Source organism: Schistocerca piceifrons, chromosome 5, assembly GCF_021461385.2.
Source record: "Schistocerca piceifrons isolate TAMUIC-IGC-003096 chromosome 5, iqSchPice1.1, whole genome shotgun sequence".
Classification (NCBI taxonomy): Eukaryota; Metazoa; Arthropoda; class Insecta; order Orthoptera; family Acrididae; genus Schistocerca; species Schistocerca piceifrons.
In genome coordinates, this window is record NC_060142.1 from 501,326,586 (window position 1) to 501,348,262 (window position 21,677).

Genomic DNA, 21,677 nt, shown 5'->3' on the forward strand with positions numbered 1-21,677 from the left:
TTTTTTGTTTGTTTGTAGGTAAATGACAGCATTACTGGTACACATAGAAATCCCCACTTCAGAGTAGCATTCGGGAGGACGACGGTTCAATCCCGTCTCCGGCCATCCTGATTTAGGTTTTCCGTGATTTCCCTAAATCGTTTCAGGCAAATGCCGAGATGGTTCCTTTGAAAGGGCACGGCCGATTTCCTTCCCAATCCTTCCCTAACCCGAGCTTGCGCTCCGTCTCTAATGACCTCGTTGTCGACGGGACGTTAAACACTAACTACCACCACCACCACTTCACAGTATCATATTAGGCTACTAAAGGAGCCAAAGCAAAATGGCGGAGCTTGGAGCTTACTGTTAAAGTGGTGATGGGCTGTTCCATTTTGTTCTGACTACTGCAGTGGCGTGTGAGGATACTGCGATTTGGATATTTCAATGTGTACCAAGACTGCTGTGATGTACCTGCAAACAAACAAAAAATTAATTATAACAGATAAATCTGGCTGGGATAATGATTTAGGACATATTGCTACTCACTACATAGAGCAGACAGTCAAATTTAAAAGTTCAGTCACTATAAGCCCAATGATGCACGACTGCCATGCTGACCTGTAGCCACTGTCTTGCTCATGTTCAACACAGGGAAACATGCCCGCACACATTGTAGCTCCATCGCCCTGTGTACCACATTCTCTCTCTGCCAATATAATTATTCCTAGACTTTAAAACTGTTCCTGCCATGTCCCTTCAAGCATGCTTGCTTTCACATTGTTTTCCTGATCTTGCCTGCACCTCATATATATTCTTGCTCCTTAAACCCTAGTAACAGACCCCCTCCATCTTCTCCATATTCATGTCAGCATCTTACTGACCTCGCCCGATCCATTTACACCTTCCGCCTCCTCTTCTCTGATACCTACCTTCTCACCTGCACCCTCACATTTTATTGTCATTTTATTTTTATTCCAACCTGTGCCATCATTAATTATCGTCATTTTATTTTTATTTCTATTTTTACTTTGATCTCATTTTGTTTTCATGTCAGTTTTATTTCATTTTCATCTATTTTTTTATTTATTTCCTTTGGGAGTTTTTAGGCTGTTTCTACATTTTTTAGGTATTCTCAGGTGTTTTTTTTTATCTTTTACTGTGGATCATCGATCCTCCCACGAGCTTCAGTACAGAAGAGCCTCCCCATCCATATTCAGAATCTAAGCGTATTCAGGGCTAAGCGTACTTGCTTAGCTCATCCCCCCCCCCCCCTCCCCCAAAAAACGGGCATGAACCATGAACAACTGCAGCCTATTGTTCCACAATGACCTCTTATCTTCTCAAGTTCTGACAGTCCATAGTACTCACCAATTCAGTGCTGAAAAATAATATAACTCAGGCCAAGTCTACTCCTGCTCTGCAATCCTGAATTCGTACATCCCATCTAGAGACTGAAACCCTTACCATCCAGAGCAAGCACTCATGCGACGTAAAACAACTGTCCAGTCTATTCACTTCACACTCCCATCTGCAACAACTGCAGGGGCCTCCATCAAACTTTCCCCAAATCCCATAACAGCTGCCAAACGATGCCTTGCAGATGTACTACATCTGCCACACACTCTGACACTCTGTCCCATCACATTACAGATCCAAAAGCTGAAACAGGCAGACTACACAGTTACGAACGGATCCTCGAAAAGCCTCAGTCACATAGAAGTCCATTTCAAAGACCTCACCTTTGTCCTCATTCCAAAATTCAATTTAGCTGGGCTTGTCCAAGAATTTACCTCCTCCCAGTCGACATCAATCCTACCAGCCAGATTTGACCCAAAACCATTACTGAACCCTGCCTCACTCAGTGTATTCATCTACCTAACTGTGATTCATCCTCAATCTCCTGCAACCCCCCCCCCCCCCCCCCAGATATTCCTCCCGCAACCTTCTTCAGAATTTCCTAATCATAAACCTTCTCTCTCCATCACTCCATCATTCCCACTGATCCATCAACATAGGAACCAATCTCAAATCTCCAGAAAGAATGTGATTTACAACCTAGAAACCATCCGTACTTTATAATCCTACCTGCTGCCACTGGGCAACACTGTTGTTATGAACCTTAGGGAGTACCTGACTGAGTGCTTCCACCACCTGTCAGACATGTCTGCCTACAAGCCTTGTCACAGTGATCCCTTTCCAGGTGTCCATGTTCTCCAGTCCTGCCTGGTGGAAATCAGTATAAAGGCAGGGTTCCTACAAAAGTAATATATAATGTCTGAAGCATACAGGTATTAAGTTTATTACAAAAGTAGTAGATAACCCTCCTGTGTGTCTGGCAGTTAGAATAGGCCTGTAGTATTCCTGCCTGTCGTAAGAGGCGACTAAAAGGAATCTCGCACATTTCGGCCTTAATGTGATGTTCTCCTAAAGAGTTTGACCTCCACTTTTCAAAATTTTCTGTTAAGTGCATACCATTTGGGGAAGGACGCCTTACGTGGTGTATTGTAAATCCATCATACCCTAAGATCTGGCAAACTCACTGTCGTCGTGGAGTCGGGCTTGCACTGAACTTCCAGCCACTTCAGCTGCAGTGTGTTCCGGGTAGCATACTTTCCCTCCATTGTGTGCTTCCATCTTCGTACTCACGATACAAATGGATATTCGACACTCAAAATCCAGCACGGTAACCAGCCCATTGTGGTGGGGTTGTCATGTACCCTCTTGGTGGTAGTCCCCTGACTACACAGGGCTCGCACTGCTGATGCGTGAGCTGCTAACTCCACACGTGTGCTGAGGGGTAGATGCCCATCTACCTGGGGCATCAGGACTCCCAGCAAACATCATCCGGCCTGGTGGTCTTTGCTGTGGCTGGATGGCACCCGTGGGGAGAGCCCCTGGTCAGAGTGGGTGGCATCATGGCGGATGACCCACAATGAAGCAGTGTATGTCATCTGTTGCTGGTCCTCAGCCAGCAGTCTCAAAGCGTGGAAAGCATCAGTTCAATACCAGGAAGTATGATCTGAACTCGTTCCCCTCCCTGGCCACACCGTGGGAGGACCGTTAGGCTAAAGAAAGGCATGAGCCATATTCGCCTCAATTTTTAGTTTGCGCGTGATCTGATGGGGAATCTTTCGCCACCATGAAGCCTCAGTTCTTTGTTGGTGATTTAGAAGAAAAGTTTGGGGAGGTGGATGGTTTGTCCAAGATGCGTTCTGGGTCTGTCCTAATACAGACAGCATCCTCTGCCCAGCCAAGGGCGTTCCTCGCCTGCAACCATCTGGGTGATGTTCCTGTCTCCAAAACGCCCCATACGAGTCTTAACAGGGTCCAGGGTCATATCTTTCACAAAGACCTCCTCCTGCAGTCCGATGACAAGTTGCGTGCCGATCTCGAGCGACGAGGTGCTCACTTCATCTGGTGCGTATACATGGGTCTGAAGGACAATAGGATTGCCACTGGTGCCTTCATCTTGGCCTTCGAGGGGGACACCTTACCCGAAAAGGTCAAGGTGATGGTGAACCGGTGCGATATCCAGCTATACATCCCTCCCTCTATGTGGTGCTTAAACTGCTGGAAGTTCAGTCGTGTGTCTTCCAACTGTAATTCCAGCCATAGGCCTATATGCCGAAATTGTGGACGTCCTTCTCATCCCGACACTCCATGCGCTCCCCCTCCTGTCTGTGTCAGCTGGGGGGGGGGGGGGGGGGGGGGGCGGGCATTCCCTTGCTCACTGGAGTGCCCAGTTTTCCAAAAGGAAAGAAAAATAATACAAGATCCTGGACTGAAAGGCCTACACAGAGGCTAAGAAAAAGTTAGAGCGGTTAAACCCAGTCCACATGGAAACTTCATAAACTGTAGCAACTGCACACATTTCACATTCCTCAGTGATGCCGCTTGTGGCTGGCCCTTTGGGCCACAAGATCACACCTGCCCTCTTAAGGGCGGAGGCTCCACCTATCACTGTTGCTTCCACGACTCCATCTTCGGGAGCAACGCCCTCTCAACCATCGGGGCCACTGGTCCCCACATCTGAGCTGAAGGAGTTGCCCCTTCTTCGGGCGCTCTCCCATGTACGGGGCTCTTGGGGCTCTACCCTCCAAAGCCCCACACAGTGAACAAGTGCAAGGCTCAAGGAGCCACAGGCTGCGGTTTGAAGGGCTTCCTGCTCTTTGTCCTTACCTGATGCTGCTTTAGGGAAGCCCTCCCAGCAAGCTCCGAAAGAGCAGCGGGAGGACAAACAAAGGTCCAAGTAAAAGAAACAACCTGTTCCACTGAAAGAGGTTCCGGTGGTTCCCACACCACCACCACCACCAGTTCTGCCTCTGAGGATGAGGTGGAGCTTCTAGTGTCCCCCGAGGTCCCCACTCTCGCTGATGCCTCCGAAGCAATGCTCCTAGCTGTTAGCCCTCCACCGGTGGCAGCAGCTGACCCTAGGGAGTAACCTGCATTCTATGTCCCTTCATGCCTTCCCAGAACACAGAAAGCATTATCCTCCAGTGGAATTGCATTGGTTTTTTCCACCACTTGGCTGAACTAAGACAGATTTTAAGCTCAACACCTGCTCTCTTTATTGCCCTCCAAGAAACATGGTTCCCAGCAATGCGGACCCCTGCCCTTCGTGGCTATTGGGGGTTTTATAAAAACCAGACAGACTGTAACAAGGCATGATGTGGCATATGTCTTTATGTTCTTACATCTGTATATTCTGAATCAGTGCCTCTTCATACAGCTTTAGAGGCTGTTGCTGTGAGGATAAGGATGACCTTGGATATTACTGTCTGCAATACCTACCTTCCTCTGGATGGTGAAGTATCTTTATCTTTTAACGAATTGGCTGCTCTGATCTCCCCCCATCACCACCACCACCACCACCACCATTCTTGCTTTTGGGGACTTCAACACCCATAACCCCTTGTGGAGTGGCACAGTGATTACTGGCCGGGATAAGGATGTCGAGAATCTTCCCTCTCAGCTCGACCTCTGCCTCTTAAATACAGGAGACCCCACACACTTTAGTGTGGTTCATGGCACTTATTCAGCCATTGACCTATTGCTTTGCAGCCCAGCACTTTCACCATCTGTCCACTGGAGGGTTCATGACGACTTGTGTGGCAGTGGCCACTTTCCGATCTTCCTGTCACTACCCAAGCGTCACACTTCTAGACGTCTGCCACGATTGGTCCTTAATAGGGCCGATTGGCTGGCTTTCACATCTGCTCTCACCGTTGACACTCGTGCACATGGCTCTGTTAATGTAGTGGTCGAGCAGGTCACTGCATCAGTTGTATTGGCTGCAGAACATGCAGTTCCTCTTTCTTCTGGGTGCCCTCAGCATAAAACTGTACCTTGGTGGCCGCCAGACCTCCACTGGTTCTCATACGCCTGCCTCCCAGCTGTGGACTCGGATTCCCCGCCTTTATGGTTACCTAACCCTGCTGGGGGTGCCTGGGATTTCAGTAAATGGGGCAGTGTGCACCGCCTCAGGTGAGATCACCGAGCATTTTGCTCGGAGTTCTGCATCTGCAGACTATAAACTGGCTTTTCATTCCTTGAAAGAGCAGGCAGAATGACAGCATTTGTCTTTTACATCGCGCCGCTTTGAGCCGTGCAATGCTCCTTTTATCGAGTGGGAATTCCTCAGTGCCCTTGCCCATTGCCATGGCACAGCTTCTGGCCCTGACCGAATTCACTCCCAATTTCTCAAACATCTGTCTGTGGCATCACTGCATCAGATTCTGTCTATCTTGAATCACATCTGTGGTGAGGGAGTGCTCCCGTCCCAGCGGCAGGACAGCATCATCGTCCCAGTGTTGAAACCTGGGAAGAACCATGAAGTGTTGGACAGTTACCGCCCCATTGGCCTCACTGACATACTCTGCAAATTACTGGAACGAATGGTGAGTCGGAGGTTGTGTTGGCTCCTGGAGTCTCGAGGCCTTCTGGCTCCATCCCAGGGTGGTTTCCGCCGAGGCTGCTGAATGACAGATAATTTGGTGTGCCTTGAGTCTGCCGTCCGAACAGCTTTCTCCAGGCACCAACATCTGGTCGTCGTCTTTTTTACTTACGGAGGGCCTACGACACACCTGGTGCCACCACATCCTTAACACGCTACATGTGTGGGCCTCTGTGGCTCGCTCCCGATTTTTATCCGTACCTTCCGTGTTCAAGTCGGGGGCTCCTTTAGCTCCTCCCATATCGAAGAGAATGGAGTCCACCAGGGCTCTGTATTGAGTGTTCCATTGTTTTTAGTCTCTATAAATGGCTTAGCAGCAGCTGTAGCCATCAGTGTCGCCCTCGTTATATGCTGACAATTTCTGCATTCACTTCAGTTCCTCCACAATTGGTGTTGCTGAACACCGACTCCAGGGAACCATTTGGATTGCACAGTCATGGGCTCTCACCCATGGGTTTCACTTCTCTGCTGACAATACCTGCGTGTTTCACTTCTGTCGGCGATGGACAGTCCATCCTGACCCTGCAGTTTTTCTTGATGGCCATCCACTACAGGTAGTCGAAACGTATCGCTTTTTAGGATGGGTTTTCAACACCTGGCTAACATGGCTCCCCCCACATTCGTCAGCTTAAGTGGAAGTTCTGGCAGCATCTCAACGCCCTTTTCTGCCTGAGCAACACCACTTTGGGGTCAGACCGCTCTACGTTGCTGCGGCTCTACAAAGCCCTAGTTCAGTCACGACTCGACTATGACAGTGTAACGTACGGCTCGTCAGCGCCCTCCGCGTTGAAGTTGCTTGATTCTGTGCACCACTGCAGGATTCGTCTAGCGACAGGTGCTTTACGAATGAGGCCAGTGTATTAATGGAGGCTGGAGTCCCTCCATTGCACATCAGGCACTGCCAACTGCTCGCCAACTATGCAGCGCACATCCATAATTCACCTCAGGATCTGAATTACCATCTTTTATTCCCAAACACAGTGGTTCATCTCCTGGAACGGCGACCTCTGTCAGGGATAACGATCACTGTACATGTCCGTTCCCTATTGTCAGAACTCGAGTCCTTTCCTTTACAGTGTCCCGTGCGGGTCCATAAACATTCGCCTCCATGATGTATGCATCAGCCAAAATTACAGCTGGATCTACCACATTTCCATAAGGACTCCATTCCTCCTGAGGCACTCCTCCGTCACTTCTTATCGATCCTTGACGCGTCCCAGGGTTCTGAAGTCATCTACACCGACAGCTCGCTGGTTGATGGTGGCGTAGGCTTTGCCTATGCTCACTCGGCACATATCTAACAGTACTCCTTGCCGGATGGCTCCAGTGTCTTCACTGCCAAGCTGGTGATCATCTCTCGTGCCGTTCAGCACATTCGTTCCTGCCTCGGTGTGTCCTATCTGGTCTGCAGTGATTCGTTGAGTGGTTTACAGGCCATTGATCAGTGCTTCCCATGCCATCCTCTAGTAGCATCTATCCAGGGGTCGGTTTATGCACTCGAATGGTCTGGTCATTCAGTGGTCTTTGTATGGACCCCGGGCCATGTCGGAATTCCAGGAAATAAGCTCGTTGACCGGCTGGCCAAACAGGCCTCTCGTAAGCCGCTTCTGGAGATTGGTCTACCCAAACCTAACCTCTGATTGGTGTTACTCCACAAAGTTTTTGGGATTTGGGATGCTGAATGGCACAACTTAGTTATGTTCAATAAACTCCACACCATCAAGGAGAGCACATATGAGTGGAAGTCTTCTCTGCGGGCTTCTCGCAGGGCTCTGTGGTCCTCTGCCGCCTGTGCATCATCCACACTTGGCTGACACGTGGGTATCTTCTCCGGCGTGAGGCTCCACCATGTTGTTGCTGCAGTTCCTGTTTGACAGTAGTCCACATTTTGTTGGACTGTCCACATCTGACCATTGTACGACGGAATTTTGATCTTTCTGACACACTTCCTTCGATTTTAGGAGACGATGCCTCGACGGCTAACTTGGTTTTACGTTTTCTACGTGATGCCCATTTTTATTCTTCGGTTTAAGCTTTAGTTCCTGTCATTTGTCTCCCTGTGCTTACTACCCTAGTACTTTTAAGTTGGAGATTCTAATGTGTTGCAGAGTGGCTGGCTCGTCCTTTTTTATCCTCGTGATCAGCCAGCCCAGGACATCTGCTCTACTGTTTTAAGCTCTTCTCTCTGTTTCTTGCATGTCTGTGCTTCTCTTGTCTTCTGTTGCCCCCAGTGTTTTCAGCTTCGTGTTTTTGTATCCATCTAGAATTCCTGTGGTGTGTATTGTTTGTCTTAAGTTTTCTCCCATGGACTTGGTTCAATGGAACAAGGGACCGATGACCACACAGTTTGGTCCCTTTAGAAATAAAACCAACCAACCGACTGACCTACACTGAGGCTTAAAAGGAAATATGAACGACTCCATCCTGTGCGAATGACTTCCTCTTATGCCACTACTACGCCAACAATGATAGCCCCATCAATTCAGCGAATTCCAGTCGGCTCCCCGAGCCATAAGACGACACCTGCTATCTTGACTGTGGGGGATACTGCCCTCTCTGTTGCTCCTGCACCACCTACTTCGGGAGCAACACCCCACCCAGCAGGGACGTCCATACCCACTTCTAAGCCAGAGAAGCGTCCAACTTCTGCAGCTCCTCTCGCTTTGAAGGGGTCCCTTGGGTCCCTTCCTTCCCCGGTTTCCACCAGTGGGAAGGATGACGCCTGCCAGTGGTGTAAGTACCCACAAGCAGCTGGTCGTAGGGCTTCACGATCCTCCTCAGTCCCAGAGACTGAATCAGTGAAACCCTCCCAGCCAGTGAAACCCAAGGAGCAGCAATAAAAGTCCAAGAAGAACACCTCTAAGACCAAGAAACTTGTGGTGGCGCCCACCCCACCACGACCTACAATCTCTGCGTCTGAGGATGGGGTGGAGATTCTGGTGGCTGCTGAGGACCTAGATTTTGCCGGACCCTCAGACACCATGGAAGTTGATTGCACAGGTACTCAATCAGTGGCAGCAGGTGATCCAAAGACGTTATGTGCCTCCTCAGTTGCTTCACGCCAGTGGAATTGCAGCGGTTTGTTCCACCACCTTGCTGAGCTCCGACAACTTCTCAGTCTTCACTCTTTCTTCTGCATTGCTCTCCAGGAAACTTTGTTTCCGGTGATGCGAACTTCTGCCCTCCGTGGTTATCGGGGTTGTTATAAGAATCAGGCAGCTTATGAGAGGGTGTCTGGTGGAGTCTGTGTCTACACCCTTAACTCTCTTTACAACGAGTGTGTCCCTCTTCAAACACCTTTATAGGCTGTCTCTGTTCGGGTGTGGATGCCTCAGGCTGTTACTGTCTGCGTCTCTTATCTTCCACGGGATGGTGATGTCCCACAGCATGCATTGGCTGCGTTGATAGCCCAATTGCCGCCACCTGTTCTGTTACTGGGTGACTTTAATGCCCATAACCTTTTGTAGGGTGTATTTGTGACAACAGGCCGAGGCATTGTCGTTGAGCAAGTGTTGCACAGCTCGACCTTTTTCTTTTAAATAATGGTGCCTCCACACATTTCAGTGTGGTGCATGGCATGTACTCAGCCATCGACCTTTTGCTCTGCAGCCCTGGCCTTCTACTATTTGTCCAATGGAGTGTGCATGACGACTTGTGCGGTAGTGACCATTTTCCAATGTTTCTGTCACTGCCCCAGCGTCACTCACCTGGGTGCCTCCCCAGATGTGCTTTGAATAAGGCTGACTGGGACTTATTCACCTCCATTGCCACTCTTGAGCCTCTTTGTCATGGCATCATTGATGTGGTGGTTCACACGATCACCACTGGCATCATTTATGCCGCGGAATCTGCAATTCCCTGTTTTTCCGGGTCCTCTCGGCGGAAGACTGTGCCTTGGTGGTCACCGGAAATCACTGAGGTGGTTAGAGATCGCACGTGGGCCCTCCAGCGTCATAAGCGGCACCCATCATTGGAACACCTCATTACCTGTAAACAGCTGCGTGCCCGATCCCGACGACTTATTCGCCGACAGAAGGAGGAGTGCTGGGAACAGTATATCTCCACCATTGGCACACGTACCTCTTCCTCACAGGTTTGGTGCAAGATTAGGCGACTCTGTGGGTATCAGATACCCGTCAGCGTACCTGGGCTTCCCTGATTGGAGCAGTTTGTATCAGACAGGATTGCAGACTCTTAGCAGAGCATTGTGCTCAGAGTTCCACTTCTACGAATTACCCATTGGCATTCTGCTCCCTGACAGAGAGGTTGGTTAGTCGGAGCCTTTCATTCCATACGCACCACTCCGAATTGTACAATGCTCCATTCAGTGAGTGGGAATTCCACAGTGCCCTAGACACTTGCCCTGATATGGCTCCGAGGCCAGATTGCATCCACTATCAGATGCTCAAACATCTCTCGATGGACAGCCAGCGACACCTCCTCAAACTTTTCAACCGTATCTGGGTTGAGGGTGAGGTCCCCTCTCAATGGCAGGAAAGCATTATCATCCCAGTGTTGAAGCCTGGCAAGAACACCTTGGAGGTGGACAGCTACTGCCCCATTAGCCTCACCAACATTATGTGCAAGTTGCTCAAACGCATGGTCAGCTGGAGATTCAGTTGGCTACTTGAGTCCCGGAGCCTTCTGGCTCCGTCCCAGGGTGAGTTCCGCAGGGGCCACTCTGCCACCGATAATCCGGTCTGCCTGGAGTCTGCCATCTGAACGGCATTTGCCTGCCGTCAGAATCTGGTTGTTGTCTTTTTGACATGCAGAAGGCGTACGATACGGCGACATCACATCCTCACCACACTTCAGGGATGGGTTCTTTGGGACTCGCTCCCACTTTTTATTCAGAATTTTCTGTCTCTTCGTTCCTCCCATGTGCAAGTTGGTTCCTCCCATAGTTTCTCCCGAGTCCAGGAGAATGGGGTCCCGCAAGGCTCTGCTTGAGTGTCGGCCTCTTTTTAGTTGCTATCAATGGCATAGGTGCAGCTGTGGGAACGAGCGTATCGGCTTCTTTGTATGCTGATGACTTTTGCCTGTAGTACAGCTCCACTGGCATTGTGGTTACTGAATGGTGGTTACAGGGTGCTATCCACAGGGCGCAGTCGTGGGCCGTCACGCACAGCTTCCAGCTCTTGGCTGCCAAGACCTGCGTCTTGCATTTCTGCCAGTGTCGCATTGTTCACCATGAGACATGGCTTTATCTTGACAGCGAACCTCTTGCCGTGGTGGAAATGTGTCGGTTTTTGGGCATGCTTTTTGATGCCCAGTTGACTTGGCTGCTTCATATTCGGCAGCTTAAACAAATGTGCTGGTGGCATATTAATGCTCTTTCATTGCTTGAGTCGTACCAGCTGGGGTGCCGATCGGTCTATCCTTCTATGACTGTATCAGGTGTTGATTCAGTACTGTCTCGATTACAGGAGCCTGGCTTACAGTTCGGCATCGCGTTCTGCGTTGCAGTTGCTTGACCCCATACTTCACTGCAGGATCTGACTCGCAACTGGAGCTTTCTGCACAAGCCCTGTAAACAGCCTACTTGTGGAGGCTGGTGTCCCTCCATTGCAGATCAGGCACCAATGACTACTGGCCACTTATGCTGCACATGTTTGTAGCTTGCCCGGGCATCCAAATTACAGTCTCCTGTTTCCCAACTTGGTCGTCCATCTTCCAGAGTGGTGGCCCCAGTGAGGGTGTACAATCGCGTCCGTGCTTTTCTCTCTGGGCTTGAGTTTTCCCTCTCCCACCTCTTTTCCGGGCCCATATACGTATACCCCCGTGGTGTGTGCCCCACCCATGCTTTCGGCTGGATTTGATACAGGGCCCAAAGGACTCAGTCCCTCCTGAGGCCCTCCGCCACTGCTTTCTTTCCATCCTTATCGTGTTTCACGGCTCTGATGTGGTCCATACCGATGGTTCCTGGTTGAGTTGGTTATGCTCTTACTCTTGGCGATCACTCTGAACAACACTCATTGCCGGCTGGGTGCAGTGTTTTCACTGCCGAGCTGGTTGCAATCTCTCGCGCCCTAGAGTGTATCCACTTCTGCTCAGGTGAGCCCTTCGTTACCTGTAGTGACTCCCTGAGCAGTTTATGAGCTATCAACCAGTGTTTCCCTCGCTCTCATCTGGTGATGGCTGTACAGAAGTCCATCCATACTCTTGCCCGTTGTGGCCGCTCCGTGGTTTTTATGTGGACCCCGGGTCATGTTGGCATCCCGGGTAATAAACGTGCCGACACGCTGGCCAAACAGACTGTCGGTGCACTGGCTTTGGAGATTTGCCTTTAGGAATGTGATCTCCAATCAGTTTTGCGGCAGAAGGTCCTTGGTACCTGGGGTGATGAATGGCGCACCCTGCGTTCACCCAACAAACTTCGCATTGTCACGGAGACTACCAGTGTGTGGCGCTCCTCCTTGCGAGCCTCTCGCAAGGACTCTGTTGTACTCTGCTGGCTGTGCATTAGCCACACCTGGATGACATTATTGCACAGCAATGACCCACCTCTCTGTCGCTGTGGTTCAGCATTGACTGTGGTCCACATTTTGTTGGACTGTCCACTTTTTAACTGTACTCAGGCAGACATTTGCACTGCCTGATTTGCTTCCTGCACTTTGATCTGATGACGCTACCATGGCAGGCTTAGTTTTGAGTTTTATTCGTGCAGGGTGCTTTTATCACTTAGTCTGAGTGTTTCTCTCTTTCTTTTGTGTTGAGTCTAGCCTTTGGCCTATGGTTTTAGATTGGGCTTTTTAGTGTCTCTCTTGGTGGTTGGCTTTTCTTTTTTTTGTTTCCATGGTCTGCCAACCACTGTAACACTGTGTGTTTTTAATTTACCTTTTCTGGTCTTTCTTTCTTGTTCTTTATCATCCCTTGTCATCTCCGTTGCTTGCTTTTGTTCCTTGTGGGTGTTTCATGATCATGGAAAAAGGGACCTATGGCCTTTGTAGTCTGGTCCCTTCAACACCCACAAACCAACCAACCAAGTAGTAGATACATATAAGACGTAAATAATCATGATGGAATTACATAGTCTCCATCATCATACGCATAATAAAATTAAGGCTTCTTCATTTCCTGTATAGAAATTAATATAAAGGCACTCGCAGTCCTGCTGTGTTTATTGCATGTTAGTACTTTATCCAACCTCTTTTCTTCATATTTACCTCAAAAATTCTCTTTGGCATTGATTTCGTTAGGGTCTGTAGTTCATGCCCCTCTTCTCGTGTCACTCTCTGCATCTCATATATGGCCTAAAATTGCCTTCCATGCGGTAAATGCACCTTTCAAATATTCCTGAAAGGTTTTCCACAGGTGTCAAGTCCAGGCCACATGCAGAACAGGGAAAACGTCAATATCTATATCTTCAAACCACTTTTGTTGTAGCAGATACATGCGCAGGTGCATTATCTTGTTGAAAACTGGAACATTCATTCCCTAGGTCCTTATACATTCTAATTCATTCAGTCTCTAACATCTCACTGTATCTATTAGAGTTCATTTTAGTGTTCACTGAAGCCATACATGATTTACCTTTAGTGCAGAAGGCTGCCCAAATCATAACATTTCCACCACCAGAATTTCTGCTCTTTCTTACCTGTATTCAGATGATGCTAATCTTATTCACATCCATCCACATCATCTTGATTAAACTACTTCTCATCACTGAAAATCACTTTGTCCTGTTCTCAAGTCCATGACGTATGTTTTTCAGCAAACTGTCTAGCCTGTTTATGTTTAGGTGTTAGAGCAGGTTTCTGCAGTCATTTCTTGAATGCAAGACATTTGTTGTTTGACACAATTTATTATTCCTGTCTGGCAGTTATTGGCAACAGCTAATTGACACCAAGTTCAGAAGAATAACAGTATGTGGCCTTTGCTTTAGCCAAATTAACTGTTTCGATGCCTCAGATAATATTCAACTTTGCTCATATTTTCCAATTTGTCCATATAATATTCACAATCTAACAAGATTATAAAGAATTGTACTTAAACAGTTCAGTTTCTTTGTGATTTGATGGTTAGTGTCAATTTCCTTGTACGCACCAATTTTTGCTTTTTCATCACATGATAACTGTTTCCGTGTGGCATTGTCACAGTCATGGTGTATGTACTCAGTACAAATTGTCACTAATGGTGTCTGTTTCCTTTCAGTAGGAAAGGCACTTTTGCACACTCTTAACACCACGCAGAACCAACTGTCATTATACTGAGTTCCACCCTCTACCACCTTAATCGTTGATTCTGTGTTACATACTGTATTACTGACATCAGATGTGATACCATTTGATTGCCCTAGCCAGTATACTGGATCTCATACTATTGCATATGCTATGTGCACAACTATTCCAACTCACAATGTTAATTTTCCTACAAATATCATGCCTTTATACTGATTCCACTATTGTATGTCTGTGCTTTGAGTCTGTCACCCTTCTTGCCTTAAACTACTTGCACTCTTACCTTCTACAAACCCAAACACTCAGGGTACCCCATTATGGCTGGATACTGTGCCCTTACAGAGAGAATATTGGCCAGTGTTGGTCACCACCTTCGGTCCTGTACAAAAACCAGTAACCATTTTCTCTAATGACCCACCATTTTTCCTGCCCTATATTACCACCTGGCACACTACTTGGCACTGTGATACCACCTCCCTCTACCCAATGTCCCCATTATCCAGTGGCCATGGCATTGCTGTTATCACACGTGCAACCTCCTTCCTGGTCACCATGACCACGTGTGTACTTAGCTATAATTACTCCTTCTCACTTACAAACTGATCCATGGTGCAGCCATTGTCGCTTGAATTGTCATCCTATACCAGTTTATTCATGAGAGGGAACCTTCCTATCCACTCTGAATCCCAAACCTCTCATGTTGTTCAGATTCAGTGATGACATCTTCATGACCTGGATATCCTGCTCAAAATTACCCTCCATACCTTGTCCACTTTGCACTTTGTCTCTCGAGTTACCTATTATCCCACCTCATTACTTCGTACTGCATACGGTTGGAACAAGTGAATCACTTTTTCCACCAGGGTTTCAAATTCTTGTCATTATGTCATGAAATGAGAAACATTTTCCCCACCATTCCCTCTATGGTATTTCATTGCCACCCAATCTATGCAACATCCGTAAATAGTCCACATTCTACCCCTGCTTCCAACACCTTGCACCATGGTTCATATTGCTGTAAAAGACCTAGCTGCAAGACCTCTCCCGTGCATCATCTCACTTCCAAAGTTTTCACAGGTATTTCCTATACCATTAAAGGCAGGGCCAACATTGAAAGCAGCCATGTAGTCTACCAACATTGCAACAGCCACTGTGCAGGAAACTGGGGATTTGGACCATCCAGTTTCCGAACATTCCACGCAATATTTTGTGCGTAACTTCAAAGACTGCTTCACAGCCCATGCCATATTAGTCTGTGTCACCAACACAAACTTTTCTGAGTTGTACAGGTGGAAACCCTTTCAACATATCGTTTGTTCCTGTAACACCCCCCCCCCCCTCCCCCGACACAATCTTTGCAACCAATCCAGCCTCACATACACCCTCTACTCCCTCACCCCACCCCACCCTCCGCCAGTTCACCTGCATAGTCCTTTCCCTTCTCTACCTCTTTCCTCTTCGTTTTCTGCCCATCCAATGCTGTGTATAGCCACCCATCATCCTGTCACTGCCATGTCCCTGCACACTGTCACAGACAGGACTACGGCAGCTTAGCCCACTCCTTTTGTGCATCCCTCCCCACTTACGTGTCTTCTGCCCCACAACTATCTACCTTAGCACAGATCATTAGTCATCCCAGTGGGGCCACAGTGCTCGCAGTGGTGTGTGTGTGTGCGTGTGTGTGTGTGTGTGTGTGTGTGTGTGTGTGTGTGTGTGTGTGTGTTCATCTGATGAATTGAATTTTGTCCAATAGCTAAAAAAGATTCAACAGCCTACTTTTAATGTGCCTTTCTGCTGTTTCACACCTTCTTAATGTGTGCAGCAGCATTCTATCATACATCCAATTGTTACATAACTTTATTGTCATGACATTAATTTACTTTCTCGAGGTAGCAATTATTTTCTTGAGGTAGTAATTAAAACCTTGCCTTGACGATGCAAATGCTGGCCGGTGTGGCCGAGCAGTTCTAGGCGCTTCAGTCTGGAACTGCGCGACCGCTACGGTTGCAGGTTCGAATCCTGCCTCGGGCATGGATGTGTTTTATGTCCTTAGGTTAGTTATGTTTAAGTAGTTCTAAGTTCTAGGGAACTGATGACCTCAGATGTTAAGACCCATAGTGCTCAGAGCCATTTGAACCATTTGAGTTGCAGATCTGAGTGCTTCTTGTGCCTTGCTGTGTGCCTCCCATTGGATCACAAGATGTTACATTTATTTTAATTACTGAGAAAACTCTATTTCATAAGTACTTACTGTGATTTTGAAGTTAAACAGTGAATTTTCACTCTTGCTATGAGGCTTTTTTAATCTGAGCTTTCTTCCTAGCTACACACTAATTAATTATAGTCATTTTATTGTACACTTTTATTGCTGTACTTCTATAGCTCCTTTGAGTATGTCAACAGCTGCTTTTTTTGAAGCAGTGATTTCAGTGAACTGTTTAATGAATTGATGAGTAAGCTCTAGCCTTTCACACTGGAAAGGCTGTGGCTCTCCATTTCTTGTTAGCTCTTGGATGTTTCTCTACTGTATCTTAATTTATTATGAAGGCAAATAATAATTGTTTAACATTTGTCTTCAAATTCTAAGACTTACTTTGTAGTTTAGTGTGTGTACCTTCGTATACATAGCTCACACTGCTCTGTCCAGCAACTTGTCAACACATTTGTTGTGTGCCTAAATACTGGTTGCTAGTTAATGCTTAAAATGTTGTGACAGAGATTTTCACATTTTAACAGTGGAAGACGAAGATTCGTGTTCTGTCCTAATCATTTTATGTAGTATCTTAAAGTGGTTCCATTCTCATAAAAGATCGTAGTAAATATTTTTTTATAGATGTGTTTATATGGAATGACTGTGTGGCATATTCTAAAAAAAATCAGGCATTATGTTTGAACTTAATGTAAAGAACATTTTGCATCAGTGCCACTTAATGACCACAGTTTGCATTTAGGGCCGGTTACCACACTAAACAGTTCATACTGGTTCATGACAAGAAGACAGGGTACAGTGTATTGATATTGAGAGACAAATTTGTTATCCAGTACATACCTACTGGAGGCATAATATGCAGTACTGCCCAAATACACACACAAAAGTAAAGGGACACAATAGCTAGCTTTTAGAGCTAACAGTTTCTTTCTTCCTCAGGGATGGGGCGGGGGGGTGGGGGGGGGGGGGGGGTGGTAAGGGAAGGTTATGCAGTGCATGTAATTGAGACATCATGATGATAAGATCATGATAGTGAGGACAAGAGTGCACATAGAAAAGGGGACATTGGAGAGAGTAAGTCAGAGATGGTATGTTGGTACGCACTGTGCCAGCTTCAGTCCAGAGACAATAACTATGAAGTGAGAAGGAAAGTTAGATTAGGGTGTAAGATAAACAAATAGTGAGTTTAAGAATTGGGACACAGAAAAACACACACACAAAATTATTCATTTGTTTCCTTGTTGTCTGAAGTTTCTGATGATGGCTTAAGCCAAAATGTGTAAAGTTCGTAGTTTTAAAAACAATTAAAAAGCAGTCAAGATGGAAAACATTGACAAGTGATACAACAATTGTGGATATGAATAAAGGCGTAATGTCATTTATTGACATGACTGCTGTTCCACACCTGAAACACGCCTGCAGCTGCAATTTATCTGAGGTAGTGTGTGCCTTGGTTTTAGTTGCTGTGTCTATTTTTGTAAATAAATGTTTCATTGCTTTTAATTTTTGATCTACTGTCTTCGTGCCAGAATACTGTTTATAAATTTCCTTGTATATTTGATTGATGTTAGCATTAGTATTTGTCCGGAGAAATAATTAAATGTAAAGAACCTGGGTGTCAAAATCGTTATTCCAGTCTCAAAACATACAGTGATTGAATCCTTTTTACACATGCTGTAGGCCTAGTAATAAAGTTTGTGGATGTCATCAACTAGAGCAACATTCATGTACATTGAAGTAGAAAACTGCAGAGGCATGACTGGTCATAGAAAGAAATGATTGAAGATGTGAACATTGGGCAGTCCTGTGGTTCAAGAAGGAAAAATAGGTGGAATACTTGTTAATTTTAAGTTAAAACAGTATTAGAAATAGATCATTGTTGTGCAAATACAGACAAAAGGAGTTCTTCTCTTACTGTCTATATAATCTGATGCAGTATCTCACAAACAGGATCTCAAGCAACATGTGGTGGACAGGTGGAAAAATAGACACAAGGGAAGTCTACCAAGCAACAATGTCACTACCAATGGATTCACATTAATAAATTGAGAACTTCAGTTTAATTAATGTTACTGTATATGGGAAATATATTTCACCATAAATAAAGAAGACATAATATTTCCTAAGATGATTTGAACAGATATAATCCTTCTTGGTTACATTCTAGTGCACAAGAAATAATAAAGACGTATTCAAGATGAGAATAACCTATGTAGTTATTGAAATGTCCTAGCAGATTAAAACCCTGTGTCAGATCTTTTTAGAATTAATTGTCCAAACTAATAGATGCCTGTTTGTTTTCAGATCAGATGTTTGTCTTTTTCCCTGATGAACCTAAGATTGGAATTAAGACAATTAAAACTTATTGTCAGAGAATGCAAGAAGAAAATATTCACCGTGCAATTATTGTAGTGCAGCAAGGAATGACACCTTCTGCAAAACAGGTAATTTATTTCAGTGTATTTTGCAGTTGTTATTTTAGAATAGTTGTTAGTGTTAGAGGACTTTACTCATCAGTGGATGACATTAAAAAAGAATGAAATGTATACCTTTCTTCAACTTGCGACAATCTACAGTTTGACATTGGACACTGGACTGTCATGTGGCATTTTTCACAGTAAGAAATCATTGCTACAGGTGAAAGGGATGCTACATCACAGAAAGAAAATTGTTGAATAAAGTGAATATTGTATCAGTGACCTTTGGATAAGTAAATTGACACCCACATAGTCTTAGTCACACTTAAAAAAAGAGAATAAGCAGTCAGTTGTTGGCATAATGAGACAGAAAACTGTAAAGAAAATACACTCTCAAGGAACTTGGGTTATGAGCTATGATGAAAGTAATATTATGACAATGTAAATTCCATGGTGAATCAAATGATGGAAAATCCAGAATGGAATATAACAATATTATGAGAAGGAAAGTTGCTACTCACCGTATAGCAGAGATACTGAGTCGCAGATCGGCACAACAAAAAGATTTTCACACTTAAAGCTTTCGTCGGCAAATGGCCTTCGTCAACAATACACACACATAGGTTTCCCCCCCCCCCCCCCCCTTCCCACACACACACACACACACACACACACACACACACACACACACACACACACACACATTGGCTGAAAGCTTTGAGTGTGAAAATATTTATGTTGTGCCTATCTTCAACTCAGCATCTCCGCTATATGGTGAGTGAGTAGCAACTTTCCTTCTCATAATATTGTTAAATTCCATGGTGGATACATCAAACAATAATTCGTGAATGCAATTTGTACCTCTGTAGATGTGTTATGGATAGCGCATACGAACATATCATATCCCAGGAAATTGCACAAAATTTGAACTAGGCAAGGATTGAAGATGAAGGAAGGACCCATCTAGATGGCATATTAACTGTTTGATGTAGGAAGGTGCTATTTGTGTATCTATAGCTGTTCTGCAGATATATTGGTAGATTTGCTATCTAAAGAGGAAAATGTTTGGGTCAGAATAAAGGTGGACAGAAATATTGGAAAAGTAGGGTGAGTTTGGTGTCGAGGACACAGCAAGGTTGTGAACATGGATGGCGATGATGTACATTCATAGTAAGAAGGAAGGCTTGTGGTTATAATGGGATGGAAACAGTGGGTAGGCAGTGAAAGAAATAAGTAGTTTGGATGCAGGAAGTTACGGTGCACGCAATTGCTTGGAAATGGTGGTCAGCATTACCACTGTAACTAGACTGGTCCAGCCTGTACAAAAGTAAGAGAGATGCTGGAAGTACCTTGAGTTAATTGCAAAAAGTACTCGATTCATTTGCTAGTATTTTTTTAGGTCAGTATGTGGGTGATGGAACAACAATTTCAATAAAAGGTTTGATTTGTTATATAGCATGTTATTTGAGTACCAAAATGCATGAACAGCAGTGAGGGGCATGCCTTATAGCTAGCTTGACAGAGGTGTCAAAGGAGGCAATTAAAGAAGTCAGTATGGCACAGAAGAGTAGTCTTTTTTTTCCACGCTAGCTTTGTTCCATGCTATGGCAATGTGCTCAGCGATATCGAAGAGAAAGTTGCATGCAAATAAAAGAAACTTGCATTCCGAAATTGAGTACCACGTGTTGCCTGAACACTGTTTTCTTTCCATAAATCAAAACTTTTGTCGATTACTGTTGCCCTTCTTACATCCACAGATTTAAAATAAAGTTTAATAAATATAAGATGGGTCCCTAGCATGATGTCAGAGTCTCAGTGGTAAAACCAAGTTGCACTTTGGTTTAGAGGCCTTGTTAGACTATTTGACAAAATCAGTTCATAGGTGGAAGGAAAATGTACATCTCCTTGCTGCACATTTCCAAATTATTGCATTGCAAAAGTATCTGTGAAATTATATGTAGATAAAATTCTCTTGGTAGTCAGTTCTGAGGAAAAATGTTGCACAGTAAAGATCAATAAAGGGAAGAGCATTTTGAAGTCAGATTTTGTGCTAGACAAGGAGATGCATTTTGAAACTCCTGGATGGTTAAAACTGTGTGCCGGACCAAGATTTGAACTCGGGACTACTGCCTTTTGTGGACAATTGCTCTACTGAGTGAGCTGCCCAAGCACGATTCCCGACTTGTCCTCACAGCTTTGCTTCCGCCAGTACCTCATCTCCTACGTTACAGACTTCACAGAACTTTTCCTGCAAAACTTGTAAGATTAGTACTTGTGGGAGAAAGGATATTGTGGAAACTCGGCTTAACCACAGCCTGGGGGATGTTTTCAGGATGAAATTTTCACTCTGCAGTGAAATGTGCACAGATATGAAACTTCCTGGCAGATTAAAACTGTGTGCCAGACTTAGACTAGAATTCGGGTCCTTTGCCTTTCATGGACAACTGCTCTACTGGTAGTGCTTGCCCACTAAAGGCAAAGGTTCTGAGTTCAAGTCTTGGCCTGGCACACAGTTTTAATCTGCCAGGAAGTTTCATATCAGCATACACTATGGCCAATATTTTTTAATTTTAGAAAAGATAGGAAACACCAAAAATTAAACCCAGCTGAAATAAGACTGTGTAACAACACAATTTCTTGTATTGAAAATGTAGATGTTGTTGTTGTAATAAGTGATGGAGGAGCAAGAGAAGACAAATGGTCTCTCAGACCAAAATAACAATGGAGGAAAAGGAGGAGGATGAAGAGAAATCAGTTCTGTGACAGAATGCTCATGCCAAAATCAAACTGCTCTACACTTAAGATTTTCTTACCTTTTATGTTCTACGGATAAATACGTGTAGCATTTTGGAATTATATTAGGTCTACATGGTATTCCTTTAATAGTATTTGTTTCAAAAAATTCCTTTGGAGCAGTGCATGAAATACAAAATGGGTTT

The 21,677-nt window shown here is 45.4% G+C and overlaps 1 protein-coding gene across 3 annotated transcripts in view; it reads left to right on the plus strand.

Moving 5' to 3' along the window:
* The window catches only part of LOC124799236 (DNA-directed RNA polymerases I, II, and III subunit RPABC1), a 58,593-nt gene that overhangs the window by 19,088 nt on the left and 17,828 nt on the right, over nt 1–21,677 (plus strand). For all 3 annotated transcript variants that reach the window (XM_047262775.1, XM_047262776.1, XM_047262777.1), the window contains exon 4: nt 18,626–18,765. In XM_047262775.1, coding sequence (XP_047118731.1) covers nt 18,626–18,765 — 140 coding nt within the window. The remainder of the gene's footprint in view (nt 1–18,625; nt 18,766–21,677) is intronic.